Source organism: Trachemys scripta, chromosome 4 (genome assembly GCF_013100865.1).
Source record: "Trachemys scripta elegans isolate TJP31775 chromosome 4, CAS_Tse_1.0, whole genome shotgun sequence".
Taxonomy (NCBI): domain Eukaryota; kingdom Metazoa; phylum Chordata; order Testudines; family Emydidae; genus Trachemys; species Trachemys scripta.
In genome coordinates, this window is record NC_048301.1 from 113,922,970 (window position 1) to 113,945,328 (window position 22,359).

The 22,359-nt window shown below is 40.8% G+C and overlaps 1 protein-coding gene across 1 annotated transcript in view; it reads left to right on the forward strand.

Annotated features, from left to right (window-relative positions):
- The first annotated feature begins 6,503 nt into the window (after window positions 1–6,503).
- Window positions 6,504–22,359, forward strand: part of LOC117877391 (NACHT, LRR and PYD domains-containing protein 3-like) — a 49,396-nt gene continuing 33,540 nt past the window's right edge. Inside the window, exons 1-4 of the mRNA XM_034770481.1 lie at window positions 6,504–6,789; window positions 9,718–9,750; window positions 10,231–11,995; window positions 13,583–13,672. Coding sequence (XP_034626372.1) covers window positions 6,507–6,789; window positions 9,718–9,750; window positions 10,231–11,995; window positions 13,583–13,672 — 2,171 coding nt within the window. The 5' untranslated portion in view covers window positions 6,504–6,506. The remainder of the gene's footprint in view (window positions 6,790–9,717; window positions 9,751–10,230; window positions 11,996–13,582; window positions 13,673–22,359) is intronic.

The window sequence follows — 22,359 nt, forward strand, 5'->3', positions numbered from 1 at the left end:
TCTGAGTTTGTTAGTGTGCTTTTTTTTTTAAACTCTTCCTTATGCTGTGCTCTCACTCCTTCCTTTCCTTAAAATCATGAAATCTGTCATTTCATGATCACTTTCACCCAAATTGCCTTCAACCTTCAGATTCACAACCAGTTGCTCCCTTGTGGTCAGACTCAAGTCTAAAAATGGCTGTCTCCCTGGTTACTTCCTCAACTTTCTGAAACAAAAAGTTGCCCCCCGTACTCATGTTTTGCCATATTATTTTTCTAACAGATGTTTGGGTAGTTAAGGTCCCCCATTACTGCCAGATCTTGTGTTTTGGATGTTTCAATTGGTTGTTATAGAAATGCCTCATCCACCACCTCCTCTTCCTGATTTGGTGGTTTATAGTAAACTCCTATCATGTTATCACCTCTATTTTTTTCCCTTTTACCTTCACCCAGAAACTTTCAACTGGTCTGCCCCTTACCTCCTTTTGGACCTCAGAACAATTGTATATGTTCTTGCTGTATAATGCAATACCTCCTCCCCTTTTCCCTACAAATCTAAACTAAAAGTTTCGAGTTACCTTTTTCTGAAATGTTTTGGATTTTCCCCACTTTCTGTTTCACGAGTTTTTCCAGTAGGAAAACAAAATAAAGTGGCAGGGGAGGGGGAGGAAGACCCGGGGCTACTTTTTCAAACTTTTTTGCTGTTTAACACAGTAAGAAAGTGTGATGAAGTAAGTTTTCACCCCACTTTCTCACATTTTCTTACTGTTTTCCAACCTAAGCAGCCTTTTTGAATGACTATAAAAAGGTTGTACAGCAGTTTATGAAGTCTTGGGTGTTAGCAATGTGTTGCGGAAAGGGGGTAGAAGTAGGTAAGAGTTGATAAGTTTAATATTGGTGCAGGTAGCAAGCATATAGATGTGTGTTTGTTGGCCTGTTGTTCTTAGCTCCTCAATGCTTGAGGAAAATATTACAATTGAATAGAGCTATCTTAACTAATAAATGATTTGTTGTGTGTGTATACACAATATATATAAAATTACCCATTAAAAAAACTAGCAGCCAGCTAAACCTGTCATGGGTGGGTCATGGGCAGCCAGCTGTAGTAGTCAGAGCCAAAGTCTGCAGTCACAAGACAGGAGACAAGAGATGGCTGGGCGGGGACACTGAGGCTGGGTTTCATAGGTCTCAGGTAAGCTATTGCCAGGAGGCTGTTAGATGGAGGGTTGGAACATTGCTGCTCTTCTGAACCTTGTGGACCTGGGTTCGGGGCCCATGTCAAATTCACACATACAAACCCCTACAAAACAGAGAACTGATCAGTGAAGGGAGGCTTCATTGTACCGTAAAATCCATACATCCCATCAACGTCTCATGCAGTCAGACCCTGTCCCTCCCTAAGGGACTCACTTCCACCACACGCACATGGATACCCAGTGAAACACAGTATTCCTCTCACTCAATCTATAATGCAACTTCTGAACCCCACCCCTGCTGCCCATATGTAAGGATACTCCTCAGTCTGTCTATGGAGGCTGGTAGGTTTTGGCTCATAAAGTTCAAAGATTAGTATAAAAAATTAAAAGAAGAATCAGATAGTTTAACATTTCTGTCTGAACCCAAGTCTGGGCAAAAATGAAATTAATTAAACAATATTTGATCAATGTGGTTATCTTTGGTGTAAGACGTAGCATGTTGATATTGCTGTGTTGTCAAGGGAAGGCGAATTAGCAGGGAGTGAGTAGGTGGCACATACGATGGATGGTGTGTATATATTCACGTACTCAGTATGGAATGGTGCAGGGGGTGTCTGTCAAGCTTCAGACATTTGCTCTAGATTGATAAAGTTCAGTGACCCTTTAGGGTGACTTCACTCCGCATTTTCATACTCCACAATATGTTTTTTAAATGAAACTTTCCTTTGTAGGTTTAAAAGGGGAAAAAAATTGGAAAGACATTCAGTATCTCTACTAATAAATTTTACCTTTAAAGTACTGATAGATATTTGCAACTTTAATTCCTGTTGCTGAACTTTTTTTTTTTTTTTGACGAGGAAAGGGGCAGGGCTGAGTCTAATAGTGACTGATTTTAAAGACACTGGAAATGCAGAGCCCATATATATACTATGAGAGCACTCTCAGATTTCACCAGATTGCAGAGAACAGCATTCCTCCACTTCAGCATGAAAAAGTCCTAAAAAAAAATTCAAGCTAAATAAGCTCTCTTCAGCGCCTCAAGGTGAGTCCACAATGCATAATATTTTTATTGATCTGTCATATTGCTGTCAGTCAGGTTCTCTGAAGAAATCCAGAGTTTTCTGTGCAGACAGAAAATGGACACACATGTAGAGAGCTCTCTGGTCCCTTGTAGAGACAGAGGGGTGTATGTTCCAGATAATATTTTACAGTGATTTCTCTTGTACGAAAACCTGAAGGAAGAGTGTGTGTCATTTGCTCTAGTTTCTGAATCTCTTGTCAGGTCTCTTGTATTTGTGTGTGGAAAAGTGGAAGAAAGAGACTCTGGGGGGAAGAAGCAACAACCCCTTCGGTGTCTGCAAGTGGAGGCTAGAGCTGGGTGAAGTCTTTCAGCTGAAACCTTTTTTCACCAAAAAATGCAGATCAGTGTTGGCCAAATCATTTTGCAATTCGATTTTTGACAAATTTTTTTGGTCGGGGGAGGGAGAGGGGAAACAAAAAATATTTATTTATTTTAGTTTATTTATTTTGGAAAACTTGAAGTGGTTTGTTTAGGCATTTTGGAAACAAAATATTTCAACTTTGCATTTAGAAATGTCTTGGTTTTGGAATCTCCTTTGATTTTTATTTAAAAGGTTAAAAATGAAATAAAAAAAAGAAGGGTTTTGTTGCATCCAAAACAATTTTGTTTTGATTTTACAGAACTGCCACTACACTGAAAAATCAGGTATTTGCACAGCTGTAGTGGAGGGGAGAGGGGATTTGAGGATCCCAGCTCCACAGGGGAAGGAGAAAGCAATGCTTGCTCTGCAGCATCTTTCTGTTTTTGCCTCCAGTCCCACTGATGCCCTTCCACAGAGTTCAAGCTCTCTTATATGATGAGGAAAAACAGTCCTGGGGTGGACAGGAGAAATAGACCCTCTTTGTGACATTCTTGTATCTTGATTAAAAGGCCTCCTTTTTTTTGGTACCCTCCTGTCCCGTTGAACTCCCTGTTCTTTATCTACATTAATATTACATTAAATCTGTGAAAGCCAAACTTTCATGTGGCGTTTCAAGATCACAGCTACTTCACAGATTGCCGACAACATGTGCATGTTAAAGTTACTCTGAGACCCTTAGCTTATGAACTTCCTGGACTCCTGCATTTTCACTTTCATCCTTCATATTGTATTAACGCAGTGTATTTTTGCATTTAAATATAGTGCGGTGTGTTATTCTGTGCAGTGTTGCCTGTGCTGGGTTGCTTCTGGTTCCTAGTTTTTGGCAGTGTTCAGTTTCAATGTTTCTAGTTCCCAGGCAATAAGAGTTCCTTTACCTGGTTGGTAGAATTTGAAACAAAATAACAGACTTTATAGGGTTTGTGATCTGCTCTACAAATGCGTGAAAAGTAACATTAGTAAAATCTTTAGAGTAAATATTTTACACATCTGACCTCAACTTCTTTCATTAACAAAGGTAAGGTCAGACCTTCTATATTGCTGACCTTAAACACAGAAGAAAGGCTTTGCTGGTTTAATTTAATATAAAGAATAACAAATATTATTAAAGTTGTTGCGTTTAGAACATACTCTAGCTGGGATGCTTTCCTGCACCTAATCTTTGTCAGAAACATATCGGGCCTTATTGTCACTTCATGACACTATTGCTATGCCAGTGCAACTCAGAACAAGGGAGTGACACACCCTCTCTCAGCCACCATTTTGCAAGTGCTCATTGAATAACAACATGGGGTTTGAACGTTTTCTATTAATATTTTTAGTAGGTCAAGAAAATGTGTAATAATAAAAGCATCTTTGTGACTTTTTTTTCTTGCAAAATGTTTTCAGAAATAACACAAAAGAATAAAAGAAAGATGATATGGGAGAGATAGGACACCATAATCAGAAAGGAAAAACATACAGTAAAAATTATGAAACAGAATAAGAAGTAGGTACCAGAAACAACAAGGAAGCCCAAATTACATCAGGAGAAGACTTTCATGTCCATATCATATAGTAAAGCAAAGTGGTTAAATTCATCTGGCTTATGGGACATGGGGGATAGTTTTGTTCAAATGCTGAAAATTGGAGCCAAATTGTTGAGAAATAACTAGGGCCCCCATTTCCCTTTTATTAGTAAAGTTCTTCATAAAACCAAATGAGCCTGCAGCATTGTTTAATCAAATAATTGTGTATGGAGACTTGTTCTCTTACTAACATGCAGCTAAGGAGAATTTTGTTACTATCGGGAGATTAGGCACAAGCTTAGAGTGGTCTAGGGTAAAATTCTGGCCCCATTCAAGTCAATGGGAATCTTGCCTTTGACTTCAATGGATTAGAGTTCATCTGTGGTACATACTCCCCGTCACAGGGTGGCACAGTAATATCACAAAGAAGTCCAGCTGCAATCTGGATCCAATGATTTCAAAGATTAAATCAAGGGTAGATATCTAAACATTTGCCACCCTCAGACACTTATCTGAATGGAACTCCCCCTTCCCCCAGCCCACCCCAGCCCACCCCACTGAGCTGCTTTATTTTAAGAGCTAGTGAGGCATCATTGGAACAGCAGCTTATACTGAGTTACTTTCAGAGGAATGCATACAGAGGAAGTGGTGGCTCTTGTACAAATCTGGGATCACTCCTCCAGAGATTTTGCTGAAGTTCTTTTCCCATTTTAACGTATTGACACTTTTTCTTTCCATACCAATTTTTGTGCTTTCTATGGAGAAACTGGAAATTACACAATTTAAGATAAAGTTTTCAAGAGTTGCTCATAATTCTGGGTGCCCAGCCTGAAACACTGAAAACTGGGGATTTTTCAAGTAAATGATGGACACTCACCCTCTGAAAATCAGGCCCCTTCAAGATGTCTCAATTTAGGCACCCCAAGTCACTGGTCACTAATAAAAATCTTGGCCTCAGAGCCCAAAACACAGGATATTACAATTTCGACGTTGGTAAAAGGTCTCTAGAAACCCTTCACATCCTGATTATTATATGCATAGATTCAACTGTAGTCAGGGGACAGTCAGGGTCTGAAATATTTCCATCCTTAAATACATGACTGTTCTGCTGAGAGAATGGTCACATTTGCCCTAATGGCTTTTTTTAAGCTTCTTTTCTTTCAAAGCTTGATCCTCCCTAGAACAAATGTCTCCCCCCCAGTATAATCTGACTTTCTGTTACTAAGCATTTCAGCACAACAGTGTCTGTGGAAGGGGGCGGGAGTAACTCAGGAAGAGCACTGAGGTTTTGCTTAGATTTCTTAGGTTTGCTTAGACTTTGTGGTTTTGCTTAGATTTCTTAATTTTCGATTGTTAAACCATTTTCCTTTTTTTTTTCTGTTGATTTTTTATGGCTGCTGTTTGCTGATGGCCAAATTAATGATTCTTTTGCAGCTCTGCTGAAAATTCTATTTAAAAAACTGGCCTCCAATTTTGCCCCTAATCAATTAGGGGCTCAGATTTTTGGAGTGCAAATAATCATGGGTTTCAGTGTTGGCATTTAGAAGTCTCTCTGATTTGGGGGCACTGTCAGAGAGTCAGTCAGCTGAGGGCACAGTAGTGCAAAGGAACCTGTATGTGTGTAATGGTGGCCCATCTGTCCCTTGGCAGGCTCAGGGCCTGTCACCTGTTGTGCCTACAATGATTTGCACCCACAAAACTGCACCTGCTACTGATCGCAGGTAGAAAAATTGAGGCTGTTTTTAAACCTGTGGCCCTAAGTCTCTAGCTAGTAGATTTGATGTAAATAGGTGCATGAGGATAATTCTTATTTAGGTAAGCATTTGTCATATTTTCAATCAGTGGCTTTTCAGGGATCGGTCAGACTTTCCTTTGTTCATAAATTCATTAGGAAGTTTCTAGAGATTTGGTGAACAACAATTCACCCTCAAAACTTGGTTTAATTTTTAGAGCTATATTCTGCCCCCATTATTCACCCTGAGTATACCTTACCCACATGTAGTCCCACTGAAATCAACCTGAGTAAAGACGGCAGAATATGTCCCAGAACACACAGAACAACTGGGATGTAGTCACACAAGTCTGCCTGAGTGTGGGTGCAGGATGATATCCAAACCTCTTATGACACAGTTATGGCCTGTGAGTTAGATGAGTATGATTATCCCCATTTACAGATGGGAAAATAGAGGCACTGTGAAACAAAGTGAGCTGTCCAGTGCTTCATTTGTGAGGAAAAAAACTGAGGAGTTATGAGACCCCATGATTTACTCTCATTACTAGACTACACTTCTGTCCTCTACATGGGAAAAATTGCTGTTATACCCTATTAAGTATGAATAACAGGATTTTATTTTGTGTATTAGTTTCCTTTCCTGATACCCAGTGATGGAAAACAGAAGCAGCAGGATCAATGACCTGCTCATACATGCCCTCAACAACCTCTCTCAGGAAGAGTTCAAAGGATTTAAAGACAAATTATCACACTCTGACTTTGAGGGGAAAGGTAACATCCCCCGAGGTTGGCTGGAGAATGCTGATGCAATAGATACGAAGAACCTCCTGATGGCATTCTATGGTGGAGATGCTGCAGTAGATGTGACCATAGAAGTTTTCAATCAGATCAATCTCAGAGAAGCTGCTGCTAACCTCAGAGAAGGAAGAGAGAATGGTAAGAAACCTAAAGTTCCTATAAAACCTGGGAGTCTCCCCAAGGAATCTGCCCTGGGGCAGCAGCAGCAGCAGGAGCAGAAGGAGAAACAGGCTGATGGCAGGAATGACAAATTCTAAATCCCAGCAGGAAGCCAGGGGAACTCAGAGCAGAGATGCCCACAGTGGGCCAGATTCTCTGACTGCTCCACTGCCTTTTTTCCACTCAGTGGGCACCAGGGGAGCAGAGTCAGCCTGTAACTCTCCCTCTGAGGAAATTCTCAGGGTGTAGAGCCAACAGAGCAGTGCAGAGGGAGTGTCCTGGACAGAGAGAGGTGGGGAGGAGGAGTGACTGGAGTGCATCCCAACCTGGGGGACCATTCCTTGGGGACCAGTGGCAGCTGGTGTGAGTTAGAACAGCCCCCAGGCAGCTCTAACCTGTGCCGGGGCTGGGACAGAGAATCAATGATCTCTAATTGGAAACTGATCACAGAAGAGAATCTGATCCAGCATATTCTCACTAAACAGCTGAATGGGACCTTTCTAGGATTCCAGGCAGGAACTTTATCTTCAAGGCTATATTTAATTAAAGAAACAAATTTAGTGGAATACAAATTGTTGAGTAGCCAACAAACCTAGGGAGCTGCAGTTTCCAAGGCCTCCAGCTGCTTTTCAATGTCCCACAAGAGAGCGAAGTCCAGTTCATGCAATCAGGGTGGTGCTGGCCTGGGGCATCTATGACACCACCTTCACAGTCCTCGAGACTTGTCTACACATAAATTATATCAGATTAAGGAAGGTCTGAATTTAAATTGAAGTAGCTGTTCCCGAATAACTCCATGTGTGGACACCTCTTACTCCAGAATAAGAGTGCCTTTTTTTTCAGTTTAGCTTAATCCACTTTCAACATATATTAAGCAAACTGGGAGTAAGAGTGTCCACATATAGAGTTGTTATTCCAGAATAACTCCAGATGTAGACAACCCTTCAGACCATGGTTAATGAAGTGCATGGCTGCTTGTACGATCTCACATGTACAGTTTTAAGAGTATAGACTGGCACAGGTGTGGTTAGCTCAGTACCAAATCTCAACCTCAAAGTTAGGTCCTATAGAATTAGTACCTCCTTTACTCAGTTTCCAGGTGTGAGGAAAAGCAGACCAGATTCAGTCCATTTGAGCGTTCAGGGATTTTGATGTCCAGATTTTTCCAGGCCTTGAAAGAATCAATTCTAAGCTGCTGAGAGATTTGAAATAAGAAAAACATGTAAGATACCATTTTAGTTTTTACATGATGCCTTAAAACCTTTTATTTTTTTATGTAGAAGCCTCTTCAGCTCGTGGTTTAAAAACCTTTGCCTCAGGCAGGTCTTGATTGACCAATCTTTTGGATGGGAGCCAAACACTCTAGCCAGCTGAGCAGTTATGGCCAGTATCCCATCCTTATTTCAACCCCTTAAACTGTCTTACATACAATTTACCTGTGACTTGGCTCTGTTTGAATTGTTTGGGGTCTCCTGGTCAGTTCCAGAGTTTCAAACCACAGCTGTGCCCAAGGGCTGGCCTCATGCTTTGTTTCTGCACTGTCCTTGGGATGACATTCATCGTCCTTTACCATGGCTGTGCAGCTCTCATGGCTTGGTCGTGGTGTATCAAACACCAATTGTACCAAAGGCAGATGTGTTTCTTCAGTTCCCACCGTCTCGCTCATATAACATCTGTTTACGAGTCTGGCTATGGGTGGTGGCAAGATCCAATTCAAGGTGCCTCCATCTTTATCCCACAGGCTATGTCAAATGGCACATCCTCTTTTATATAATGATTGGACAATGCTGCAAAAGCTGTCCCCCTTGCACACAGCCTGTGGGTCCAATCTTTATCTCTGGCTCATTGCCTGCAGACAAAAAGTATTGCAAAGGCTAGATACCTCCTAGAATCATAGGGCTAAAAGGGACTGCCAGGGTCATCTAGTCTAACCCCCTGCCAAGAGCTAAGAGTGACCCTCACTCTTAGCACCTTCTGACAAGACTGACACTGTCAGAAAGAAAACCAGCTGTCTCCTTCTGAAGGGACATCTTGTGAGGAGGGTGGCCTCCCAGGATTTGCAGGGCTTCTTTTGAAATGTTTTTTTCTCTGTCAGCCATAATATATTTTCAGTGTATGCACACATGCATTCAATGTAATTTTTGTATTTTTGTAGTTTGCAAAATAAGCCAAGTAATAATGGTAAATATTTTCTACTAAACTATTTAAGGTATGTAGAAACTTAAAGAAAACCTTTGGTTTCCATTTACTGCCCCATAATTACTACACTGTAGCTTCCCCTAATATTTCAAGGCTATTTTCATGTATTAAATCCATGTTTAACCATTTTCATAACATTACTCTCCATTATTGAAAGCACAATAAAAGCAGATACACTTGTACTCCTATATATGGATATCTTAAATTTGGCAAGTGTTACAGTTTAACTTACAAAATGGGCACAGAGTATGGTAAAAGCAGTCAAAAATGTCATCAACAGCTTTACAGAGAATAGTTTAAACGAGGCTTGCATGTTGTCTCATAATTAATCAATTTTACTAAAAAAGATATAGATTATTTGTATCTTGGTTAGTAAATTAGCAGAAAAAAAGTAAAATGGATATTTCTCACACAGCTAGATTTCTTTTGCGCTAGGACATGAGTATATTTTCTATAAAATAATGTCACGATTGTCAGCTTGTTAGGGCTGGTGCCATCTTTTCGTTCTGTTTGTATAGCGAGGTCCTGAACCAAGGCTAGGGTTCCTGGATGCTACGGTCATACATATTATTACTTGTGTATTATCATAGCTAATTAATTCTTATTCCTGCAGAGACCACTGACGGGATGAATTGCCCCATCTTCCTTAACTGCATGACACACTGTGATTCTGTTACACTAACGTTCATCTGCAAATTTCTCTTTCAGCTTTATGTCCTAAACAAACACCTGGACGACCAGGTATGTGACATTCTAACAGAAAATTGTGTTGATTACAGGCATTAGATCAGAGCAGCCAGATGTTTAGTTTACCACTAGAAATAAGAAATAACACCTCAGACTGTGTAGTCTTATCATATCAGACTGTGTAGTCGGGGGAGGCAATCAGGTACCCCACATTTCCGGTTATCTGAACACCCAGTTAGCCAACCGCCCAGTTATCCGAACATTTCAGATGTCCTGCAGGCCATTCAGATAAATAGAATTCTATTGCATGTGCATGGAAGGTCCTATAGCTTTTACTCACATGACTAATTTCAATGGGACAACTTATAATTAGGCCCATAGTTAATTGATTTGGTAATAGTTTATGCTGGAAGTTGCATTATAAGCATAAAGTAGCATTATTATTGTTTAAATAGCTTAACTGTAACATTAGTGATAAGTCTTTTTTCTGAATTTCTGATTCCATATTTCTAATGCTTCACGTCACTCCCTTAGATTACAGGGTGAAATATAGAGAACACATACAAAACAAGTACAGAGTAATAAAAGACTTGAACTCTCGGCTTGGTGAGAACGTGACTCTAAACAGCAGATACACAAAGCTGATTATTGTAAAGAAACATTGTCACAAAAAGGAAAGAGAACATGAAATAATGACCTTGGGATGGAGACATGAAGAAATAATGACTAAGCGAGCTAGTTCTATCACCCTGCGTAATTTATTTAAATGTTCTGAAGATGGACAAACACCACAAATTGTTGTGCTGTTAGGAGCTGCAGGGATTGGAAAAACCATGACAGCAAGAAAGATTATGTTTGACTGGGCAGCTGGAGAGCTCTATAAGGAAAAGTTTGATTATGCTTTCTACATAAATTGTAGGGAAGTGAACTTTGGCAGTGAGGAAGGAAGAATTGCTGATTTAATTTTAAAGAATTGTCCTAATAAAAATGCACCAGTTGAAGAGATTTTGATAAATCCAGAGAAACTCCTGTTTATAATTGATGGTTTTGATGAACTGAGATTTTCCTTGGATCAGCCAGAAGACAATCTGTGCTCTGATCCCTGTGACAAGCAGCCAATGGAAATTACATTGAGCAGTTTAGTTCGGAAAACTGTTCTTCTTGAATCCTATGTAATAATCACTACAAGACCAACTGCTCTGGAGAAACTCAGACAGTGTTTGGAATGTGCACGTTATGCAGAGATCTTGGGGTTTTCTGCAGCTGAGAGGGAGGAATATTTCCACAAGTTTTTTGGGAATGAAGAAAAAGCAAGAAAAGCCTTTAACTTTGTCAAAGAAAATGAAATGCTCTTCACCTTATGCTTTGTCCCCATTGCGTGTTGGATCATTTGCACAGTTCTGAAACAACAGATGGAAGCAGGTGAAGATCTTGCACAAACATCCAAAACAATCACTGGTGTATATATGCTCTATCTTTTCAGTTTATTAAAGGGTCACAGCAGCAATTCAAAGAAGCACACACCAGCTAACTTGAAGGGACTTTGCTCCTTGGCTGCAGATGGAATTTGGAAGCAGAAAATACTCTTTGGGGAAGAAGATGTCAAGAAGCACGGCTTAGATATATCTGACTCTCTCTTTCTGAATGAGAACATGTTTCAAAAAGATATTGACTGTGAGTGTGTCTACAGCTTCATTCACTTGAGTTTTCAAGAGTTTTTTGCAGCTTTGTTTTATGTGTTGGAGAAAGAAGAAACAACAACCGTGGAAGATTCGGAAACTGCTATGAACAATGTGAAAAAATTGTTAGAAAATTATGGAAAATCTAGAAATTACTTAATGTTAACAGTGCGATTCCTGTTTGGTCTCTTAAATGAAGAGAGAATGGAGGAGATGGAGAAAAAACTTAGCTGCAAAATTTCACCCAAAATTAAACCAGATTTACTGCAGTGGGTTAAAACAAAGCCAAAAATATCGTCCTTGTCCCTGGAGTCTGAGGAGCTCTTTTTGGAGCCTGATGAGGAGTTGTCATCCTTTAAACGTAACGCTGAGATGATTTACCAGCTTGAGGAGTTTCACTGTTTGTATGAAATTCAAGAAGAGAGTTTTGTGCAAAGTGCACTCAATCGCTTCACTGAGCTATATTTAGCTGAATATAATTTTACCAAAATGGATCAAGTGGCTCTTTCATTCTGTCTAAAAAACTGTCGGAAGCTGGAGACGCTCTATCTAAATCTGTGCACGTTTGGATTTGAAGACCCAAATGAAGATTTCCTACGGCCACCCAAGCAGCCACGTTTGTAAGTAGTGTCTGAGATAGTAAAAACACCTACATAATTTCTTAAGTAGAGAAACATACATTGTGGAGGGAGAAGATAATTTAAAAAGGAAAGATGGCAGCAGTATGAATGACAAAGGTCTTACAGATGAACTTCAGATCAGTGGGAGAAACTGGGCAGTCGGGTGACATGTCAATGAGGCATTAAGTACCAAAGCAGCTGGTGATTTTAACAGTAAAACTGAAAGGATCTTGTGTGTGTGACTTTCTGTTCCCTCAGCTGGGCTGACACTTGTGAGCACTGCTGCCTACTGTTTCCAAGGAGGCTGGGAAGATGGCACTGCTCTGGGGCTGCAGAGAGTCACCCTCTCAATCACATTAAGGTGTTCACTGAAAAGACACAACTGCTGAAACCGGGTGCCCGAATAATGACATCCAGGGCAAGGCACAAAAGGGATTTTTAAAATCTAAGTTACACAAGTTACTAATAAGTGCAGGGGAGGGGGAGGACAAAAACATCCCCACACACCTATCCTTTTCTTCACCTCATGTGGACGATCAACAATCTTCTCCTCCTTCACCCCTGTAGGCCTCTCCTGACCCAGGCCAAACACTCCAGGAAGGTCCCACTCCCTCCCTTGTCAACCTCTCTCTCAGTAAGGGGATTCACATCTGCATAATCTTGTTCCCTGCCACAGAGATGGGACACTGGGAAAGGGTGCCAGAATCAGGAGAGGGCCAATTCACTGAACATGTGTTAGCTGATGACAGAAAAAAAAATCTGTCCCATATTATCAGTACATGCTGCACTTTGCGCAAAATAGGTGAGGGCAAGAGTGAGGTGATTATGGGTGGCTGGAAACAAGGAATGCAGAGAGGGTCTGCTGGTTCTGGATTCATGTCTTCAAGTTGGTTGACTTTTACCAGCCCCCCCCCAAAAACAGTGCAATGCTCGAATCCATTTCAAGCCCTTCTATTTTATATCGGTTCTTATAGTATGCTCATCACTATCATCTGAGGGATTGCCAGTAGTATTTGTTCTCTCATCCTCTCCCCAGAGGGAGAAGTGTGTGCAGCAGGGGTGAAAGCAATGTAAAAGACTTACTGGTACGGGGACCTGACTCCGGGCCCCTGGAAGGGGCGGGGCATTGGGCAGAAAGGGCGGGGCTGGGGGGGTCAGCCTCTCCCAGCCAGCCCTTCCACCCTGCCTGGCCTGCACCACCTGGGGGCTCCAGCGGTGATTTAAAGAAGCAGCAGCTGCCCCTTTTGTTCCCCACTGTTGGCGGCTCGGGCGGGGGGAGAGGGGGGATAGGGACAAAAGGGGCGCTTTAACGTCAGCTGTGTACAGGCCAGTACCGGCGGCCACTTCTTTCCGGTACACCGTACTGGCCTGTACTGTCCACTTTCATCTCTGTTGTGCAGTGTCATGTTTTGTGTGTGTGTGTGTGTGTGGGATGGCTCCCTTGTGAATCCCACTCACAGACTCATGGAGTAACTCATATGCAGTGTATGATTACGCCATCCAAGAGGATATTAGCATGTTCAGGAAAGAGAATTAAAATCTGTTTCCAGAGATCAACATAGAACATTTCTATTCTCTCTTATTTAGGGAAGGGCATCAGGATGAGCCGACATGTTCGCCTATTTACCTGCTCTGTCAAGCATTGAAGGATCCAAACTGTAAATTAAAGAAACTAAAGTAAGAAGCTATTTTTTTCTTTTTAATATCCTCCTATTATTGCTATTATCCCAGAAGTTCTACAGCACCGTAGCTCTCCTGACCCTGTCTGCTGTAGTGACTATATAGAAGTGTTTAGGTGCTCAGGAATTTAAATTTCCATTTACAGTATACTCCCTATTGCCCAAATAGCTTGGGGGACACAGATTTTATATGGATAATTGGGAGTTTGGATAGCCAGGAGCATGTCCCCTCTCATTCACTCCCATGACAGTGGGGCTGTAGTGAGCTCCCTGCACTGCTGCAGGATACACGATCCCTGCAGGAGCAAGGTGCAGCAACTGGTGTGGCCCTCAGGGGTAGAGCAGAAAGCCCTAGCCAGGACTGCTCTGCCCTGCCAGTACCACAGCCTTCTTGCGTTTGTGTAACGCTGACAGACCCCAGTCGCTGGTGGGCAGGATCGAACCAGGGACCTGTGGAGCTTAGTGCATGAGCCTCTACAGCATGAGCTAAAAGCAAACTGGCTGTTAGCTAAAGCTGTAGAGCAGACTCATTTTATCTCTCTGTCTAAGTGGTCTCGGTGCCACTAGATGGAACAGAACAGCACACCCAGGAGGTGTGTGGGTTACACTTTCATCTGCAGGGAAGGCTACGGTTCTGGTGGGGCAGAGCAGAGTCCTGGTCCGGGTTCTCTGCTGTCACACACCAAGATGTAGGTGGTGCAACCTAGTGGTCGGAGCAGAATCAGAGGGCAGAACCAGAGTTGTGATCAGGAGACAAGCCAGTGTCAGAGTTAGGACTCAGGAGATCAGAGGCAGGTAGGAACTAGGCTGGAGTGGAGCAGGCAAAGGCTGGACAGGAGGCAGGTCTGGTGCCAATGCAGGCGTGGAATGCATTAAGCAGCCACAGTGCTGTTCTTGCTACAGAGCTTCAATGATCAGTCAGGGAGCACAGTTACTTAGTGAGGGTTTATTGGTCCCAGCTGAACTCATGGGTTGATAGGCAACCAAGCCTGGAGGCAGTTGAGTTCATGACATCTGCTCTGCCCTGCTGGGACTGCAGCCTCCCCTCCATACCTTGCACCCGCAGGTGTCACCAGCCCAGTGGCAGTACAGGGAGCCCTCTGCAGCTCCGTTGGCATGGCCCCGCTCGCTCACTCTCATGGCAGCAGGGCTGCAGAGGGCTCCCTGCGCTGCTGCTGGGCTGGTGACATCCGATCCCTGCAAGCCCAAGGTCTCTGCTCTAGTCCACATTATCCGAATCCCTAACTTGTCCCCCAACATGAGATGCATGCTGCAGAGGTTATGTGTCCCCCAGCGTGAGGTATGTGAGACAAGAGCTGTGAGAAACATGTAGCCAGGATGCTAGGCACATTTAGGTGAAAGTTCAAGATGCTCCTGGGAAGGAATCTCAGAGGAGTCTATACTATGACCTTATCTTTGTAATGTCTGGTAAGGTGGATCAGTCACTAGAGTCTGAGGCTCACTTGCTAGCTGAGTTACAGTCATGCTCAGTAGGAAAATGATCTTCCATGTAAGAAAATTAAGCTCATGTTACAACGAATGTTTCAAAAGGAGCTTATGACACAGGGGCTGTTTAATGGGGGTTCAGAAGTGTCAATCCCCATATGAACCAGAGGATAAAGGCTGCAGAGACACTTTGGCTGGAATGGCTGACAAATGCCCCTGGATGGAGTTAGTCTTTAGTAAATACTCAGATGAAGGAGTCAGTCAAGCTCTTTTTCTGTGGCGCAAATACAGGGGTCCCATGGACATGTCTGCATCCCACCAGAAACACTTTTCACTGGACATTATTGGTACTTCTTGTAGTTGGCAGATATGATTCCAGGAAGACATGAGCCATGTGCTCTTGTCTATGGCTCTGTACACTGTCAGGAACCAAGCTGTCAGGGAGAGGGCTCCAGCACAGGATGGAGCAAGATGTCTTCATTTTACATGATGATTCAAGACTAGACTCTCAGCCTGATGGGATCATCTTTGATCATCTGCGCCACAGCTGAGAGCTATACCTGTCCTGGCCAGTATGAGGCTATGAGGATTCTAGAACCTTGTCTCTTCTCTGATGTGCCAGTGCCTTTGTTATAAGGTGCTGGTATCAAGGTATGCAGGAGCATCTTTCTCCAGGGATAGAGAAGACATCCCTTGCAAGCACTCTTCTAGGGGCTATAGATTCATGGATTCCAAGGCCAGAACACACCATTGTCATTCAGAGTGACCTCATCTAGAACACAGGCCATAGAACTTTCCCTAGAGCATATCTTTTAGAAAAACATCCAATCTTGATTTTAAAATTGACAGTGAATGGAGAATCCACCATGACCCTTGCTAAATTGTTCCAATGGTTAATTACTCTCACTTAACATATATGCCTCATTTCCAGTCTGAATTTGTCTAGCTTCAGTGTCCAGCCATTGGATCCTATTACACGTTTCTCTGCTGGATTGAAGAGCCCATTATAAAATATTTGTACCCCATGTAGGTACTTATATGCTGTAATCAAGTCACCCTTTAAACTTCTCTTTGTTAAACTAAAATGATTGAGCTCTTTGAGTCTATCACTATAAAGCAGGTTTTCTAATCCTTTAATCATTCTAATGGATCTTCTCTGAACCCTCTCCAGTTTATCAATATCTTTCTTCAATTGTGGACACCAGAACTGGACACAAAATTATAGAAGTGGTCACACAAGAGCCTCACACAGAGGTAAAATAACCTCTACACCCCTGCTTCAGATTCCTCTCGTTATGCATCCAAGGATCGCATTAGCTCTTTTAACCACAGCGTTGCACTGGCAGATCATGTTCAGCTGATTATCAACCACAATCCCCCAATCTTTTTCAGAGTCATTGCTTCCAAGAACAAAGTCTCCCTTTCTATAAGTATGACCTACATTCTTTGTTCCTAGATGTATACATTTACATTTGGCCATATTAAAACATGTATTTGTTTGCTTGCAACCATCTTACCAGGCGATCCACTGTGTATCAATGACCTGTCCTCTTCATTATTTACTAGTTCCCCCAATTTTTGTGTCATCTGCAAACTTTATCAGAAATTTTTTATATTAAATTAAATTATGGAGATATACCTATCTCATAGTGCTGGAAGGGACCCTGAAAGGTCATCGAGTCCAGCCCCCTGCCTTCACTAGCAGGATCAATTTTGCCCCAGATCCCTAAGTGGCCCCCTCGAGGATTGAACTCACAGCCCTGGGTTTAGCAATGTTTTCTTCCAGGTCATTGATAAAAATGTTAAATAGCATAAGGCCAAGAACTGCTCCCTATGAGACCCCACTAGAAATACACCTCAATGCTGACTCCCCATTTACAGTTACATTTTAAGACCTATCAGTTAGCTAGTTTTTAATCCATTTAATGTGTGGCATGTTAATTTTGTATCATTCTAGTTTTTTAATCAAAATGTCTTGCAGTAGCAAGTGAAATGCCTTGTAGAAGTCTATGTATATTACATAAGTAGTGTTCCTTTATTAGTCAAATCTGTAATCTCATCATAAAGAGCTATCAAATTAGTTTGGCAGGACATGTTTTTCATAGAACCATACTGATTGTCATTAACTGTATTACCCTTCCATAAATCTTTATTAATCAAGTCCCATATCAGCCACTCCAGTAACTTACCTGGGATCAATGTCCGTCTGACAGGCCTATAATTACCTGGATCATCCCATTTACCCTTTTTAAATATTGGCACAATACTAGCTTTCTTCCAGCCTTCTGGAACTTCCCAGCTGTTCCAAGACTTACTGAAAATCAACATTAATGGCCCAGTGAGCTCCTCAGTCAGCTCTTTAAAATCTAGGTGAGCATGGGGGCATGGCTCAAACAGCAAACAAGATAGTGGTTTAATCTAGCTCTCCTCAATAAATGGGGAAGAAATGAAAACAAATTAAGAAGATAAAAAGAACTAAGCCAACCTGAATCCACAGATCTGTGCCCTAAATATGAATAACGCCTCTTGGAGCCAATTTTAAAAAGAAGGCTGGAGAAAGTTGGACAGCTCCCAATCCCAGAGAGCAGACTCTGAGGTAGAATATCCAACAACAGAATCCAGAGCCCTCAGCCTGCAGAATATATTGATAATTACTGTGCAAACGGGGAGATGTTGAACTGGACCCTCGTTGTCCTGTAAAGAGACAGAGGGTGAGTGCAATAAAAATAATAATTAAAATTGTACTATTGTGTCTGGGGGAGGAAGTGGGTCATCAGTGGCCATTTTGGAAAGGTCAGACAAACAAAGGGGAAGTGTGGTGGCATCTTGAGAGAGGTGTAACAAGCAGGAAGGAAAGACAAGAAGATCTAGGTGTCTGGGAAGGAAAGATCTCCTCTTGTACAAACATCTGACTCCCCTAAAACAAAGACACGGCCACAAAAAGTAGTAACGGCCCTTCAGCAAACAAACTATGGAGGCAGGTGGAGAAGCACCAGTCACTAAGGCTGATGTGAAGGACCCGCTGTTAGAAATCAAAGAAGTGAAGAAGTAGGGTGACCAGATGCCCCGTTTTTAAAGGAACAGTCCCATTTTTGGGGACTTTTTCTTATATAGGCACCTATTACCCCCCACCTCCTGTCCCGTTTTTTCACAGTTGCTATCTGGTCACCCTATGAATAAGGAAATGAGGGAAGAGTAATGCAGGCTTACATTAAAGATATAAAAATGAAATTAATTATAAACTAACAGATGTGGAAATAGGATTAAATGAACAATCCAACAGAATTACTAATATAGATTGAAGAATCCAAATAATTGAAAAAAAGAGAACAAGAAATAGAATTGAAGCTGCAAGACATGGAAATTAGAGAATGCAGGAATAATTTAAGGATTAAAGGTTTTCCAGAGGAAACTGAAGGGTTAAATCTGCTGGACACATTGGTCAATATTTTTCATACCATTAAAACTGGGTAATAAAGATGCATTCGTACTGAGAGGGCTCACAGATCTTTTTTCCCCAGGCCCCAAGCAGACTCCAGACCAGAGATGGGATTGTCCATCTACACTATTATCAAGACAAGGATAAAATACTGAGGGCTATGAGGAAGAGAGCTGAACCATTGATGATTCTTAGTCAGCTCATACAAATGTTCCAAGATCTGGCATCTGCAACCTTTAGAAAGTGAAGCGAATATACAAGGTGACCACAATTCTTAGAGAGAACAATATAAGATATAAGAGGAGTTTCCCATTTAGATTAGCCTTTAGATGGAAGAGCAGATGTCTGTCTCAGATCCAAAAGAAAGGAAACTGGTACGTATGGACATGGGTACAGGAGAATCAGCTCAAGAGCAATCTGAAGGGGATCAAGGGCATCGGTCCCCCTGGTCACCAAGAGTCAGTGAGATTAAAGAGAGCCAAAATAGCTCAAACAGATGCATCATTAAGACAACTGAACAGACATGAGAGCAGAAGAAAAAGTCCAGATCCCAAAGAACACGATCAGTACTGTAAGACATTACAATGAATAATGGCTATTATATCCATGTGGTTATAATGATAAAGGGTTAGAGTTAAATGGAAGCTGCATGCAGGATAGTTTACTCTGTGTGGATATAGTATCTTTAATGGTTATAAGAATATAGGTTTTTTAATGTTGTGAATTATATTTATATTATATAAACAAAAATTAATAACAAAATAGCAGGAGACCTAGATCTGCCTTATTGAAGTAAGTTTGACTTTAAAGTAATAACAAACATTCCAAAATTTACTTTAATTGGAAATGGGTCATCTATGGTGGAATATTTTAAGAATAAATGAACTCAAAGATAGCATTGTAATCTCAGAATGCCCAATGTTACAAAGGTGTTAGATAAGATTATATAAGACTTGGTTCTTGAAACATTAATAAAAGAAAGAAAATAAAACGTTCCTTCAATAGGGAGCTAACGTGCCCCCGGAGGACATAAGGAAAATCTGGATCCTCACAGATAGAGGGGACCAGATGACTATGGGAGAATCAATAGGGAGGGGAATGAGAGGGAAATAGAGGATAAGAGAACAGTAACATGTTAAATATTGTTATATATTTCAACAGAAAAATTATACTAAAAACTTAGGGCTCAGAATTGAACATTATAGTAAATCAAATGCAGAATCAAGGTACAATAATATAGGTGTTAAAAAAAGGAAAAGTGATGTATGTAAATCTTAAAATTACTGTGTAGGATGTGAACTCTATCTAAAATGTCTTATTTAAAGAACAGGCACAAATGTAATGGGGACATGGCATCTGACTGGGGTAATATACTGTGTGAGAACAGACTTGGTACTTATGGGTGAGTTTATTATGCAATGACTGTTAATGTTAAGGGGGATAAACAATCCAATAAAAAGGAGAAGGGTATTCTGCTCACTGAAAAAGGATTTTCGTAGTATAATCTAGTTACAGGAAACACACCTGAAGAAAAATGATGATAAATACCTGTATACATCTGGAACACAGCTACCTTGTCTCCCCAGGGCAATCTAATAGAAGAAAGATGGCAATATTCTTTGCCAAATGCTTCCATTTTATTTTTTCAGCACAACTCATAGATACAAAAGGCAGATATATTTAATTAAGGGGGCCTTGAAAGATAAACTTCTCATATTAGCCAAAGTACCTGCTCCCAGACAAGGGCAAGCTTCCTTTGTTAATAGTTTTTTAGAGGTTTATGAAGTTTTAGAGAAGGGGATATTATTCTAGGGGGGATTTTAACGAGGTGCTTAATCCCACTTTGGATCGATCAAATGTACCCAGAGGGCGTTTGGGAGGAGCAAGTGCAAATTTGTTGCATCACTTTAGAAAATGTCTGGCAGGAGATGAATCTGGATGTTAGCAACTATACATATTCTGCAACTCATGGATCTTATTCCAATATTTATATGATTTTTATTTCTAGGACCTTGGCTAATTTACTAAAAAAAGAGCTTTGTTATATGACCCCCTTAGAATTCAAGATCTGGAATACAATTTTCAGAAGTGTGTGTATATATAGTAATAAGAAAGGGATTAATAAAAGTGTGTTCTGGGATGCCAAAAAGGTGGTAATGAGGGAGCACCTTATAAATAAAGCACCATACCTTAAAAAGATGAGAGTTCATGAAGAAGAGAGTTTGGTTAATAAACTTTCTATTTTGGAAGGTAGACATACAAGAGTGTATAAGAAAATAATCGAGATAAGAGGGAAGATTAGCTTATTACAAACAGGTACAGATGAGCAAACACTGAAATATATTAAACAAAAATATTATGAAAAGGACAATAAGGCTGATAGGCTTTTCCCCAGAAAGTTGAAAAAGAAATCAGCCTTCCCCCTGATTAGAAATAAAAAAGAGAAATTTAGTAACTGGCATCAAAGAGATCCCTGAATTGTTTGTTAACTTGTCCATTCTTAGTACTCTTCATAACAGCCAAACCCTGAACTTATAAATAGATATTTGAGAAGTGTGATGCTACCTCAACTCTCAACGGCTTATGGGGCAGCTCGTGATAGGCAAATTGCTGCAGAGGAATTTGAAGTTGTAATTAAGACTTTAATATCCAACAAAGCTCCAGGTCCCAGTAGGTTTTCTGGCATCTCTCTGATAATATCAGAAGAACTCTCAATTTGATCTATAATGTTAATTCTAGCAATTCTTCCTGTGTGCTGCTTTCTTTGGATGCTGAGAAAGCCTTCGACCGGCTGGAGTGGGAGTACCTCAGACAGATTTTGGTAAGGTTTGGTTTTGGAAATCAGTTTTCTACAGGCATTTTGGCCCTGCATTCTCATCCTCAAGTGTCTGCTTTGGTTAATGGTCATGACTCCACTCCCTTTAATTTGTTTAGGGGTCTGAGACAGGGTTGTTCCTTATCCTCCTTACTGTTTGCTTTGGCAATGGAGCCATTTGCAATAAATGTGAAAAACAGCCCCTTGTAAAAGGCATCGAAACATCTTCTGGATTAGAACACAAAATAGCGTGTATGCTGATGTCTTGTTATATTTGCAGGATCCAGAAGCCTCATTAAAAATGATAGAATAATTGATTTTGGAATTTGGGCAGGTATCAGACTTCAAAATAAAGGCTGACAAATCTGAAATTTTTAGGAATTAATATTCCTGAAGGGGTCAAAACAAACTGTTGACAGCTACATAAATTTAAAAGGGCTAAGGAATCTTTAAAATATTTGGGAATAAATATTGTGGAGAAACATAAAAATTCTTTTTAAAGGCAAATTATCCTGCACTGTGAAATAAAATAATAAAATACTTGGAAGAATGGAACTAATATGAAATTTCTTGGCTAGGTAGAGCAGCCTCGGTAAAGATGAATTTCCTCCCAAAGTTATTATTTTTGTTTCTGTGGATCCCTGTTGGTATCCCTGACATGACATTAAAAACATGGCAGGATGTGCTATTAAAATTTATATGGAAACATAAAAGACAAAAGGTGAGTTGTAAAATTCTGTTTAAGCCTATAAAGTGAGTTGGACTAGTTTTCTCCTAATTTGTTGTCTTCTTCTTATGCATCACAATGGAAAAGATATGATCAATTAGGTTCACAATAGACCATCTGAACATTGGGTAAAACTTGAACAAGACTGGAGCTCAAATAAAGCTATTTATAGTAATTGTTGGTTTTAAGAAAAAATTTAGGTCACCAAATATAAAAGTCACCTGTTCATCCAGTCTACCTTAGCCACTTTGGACAATT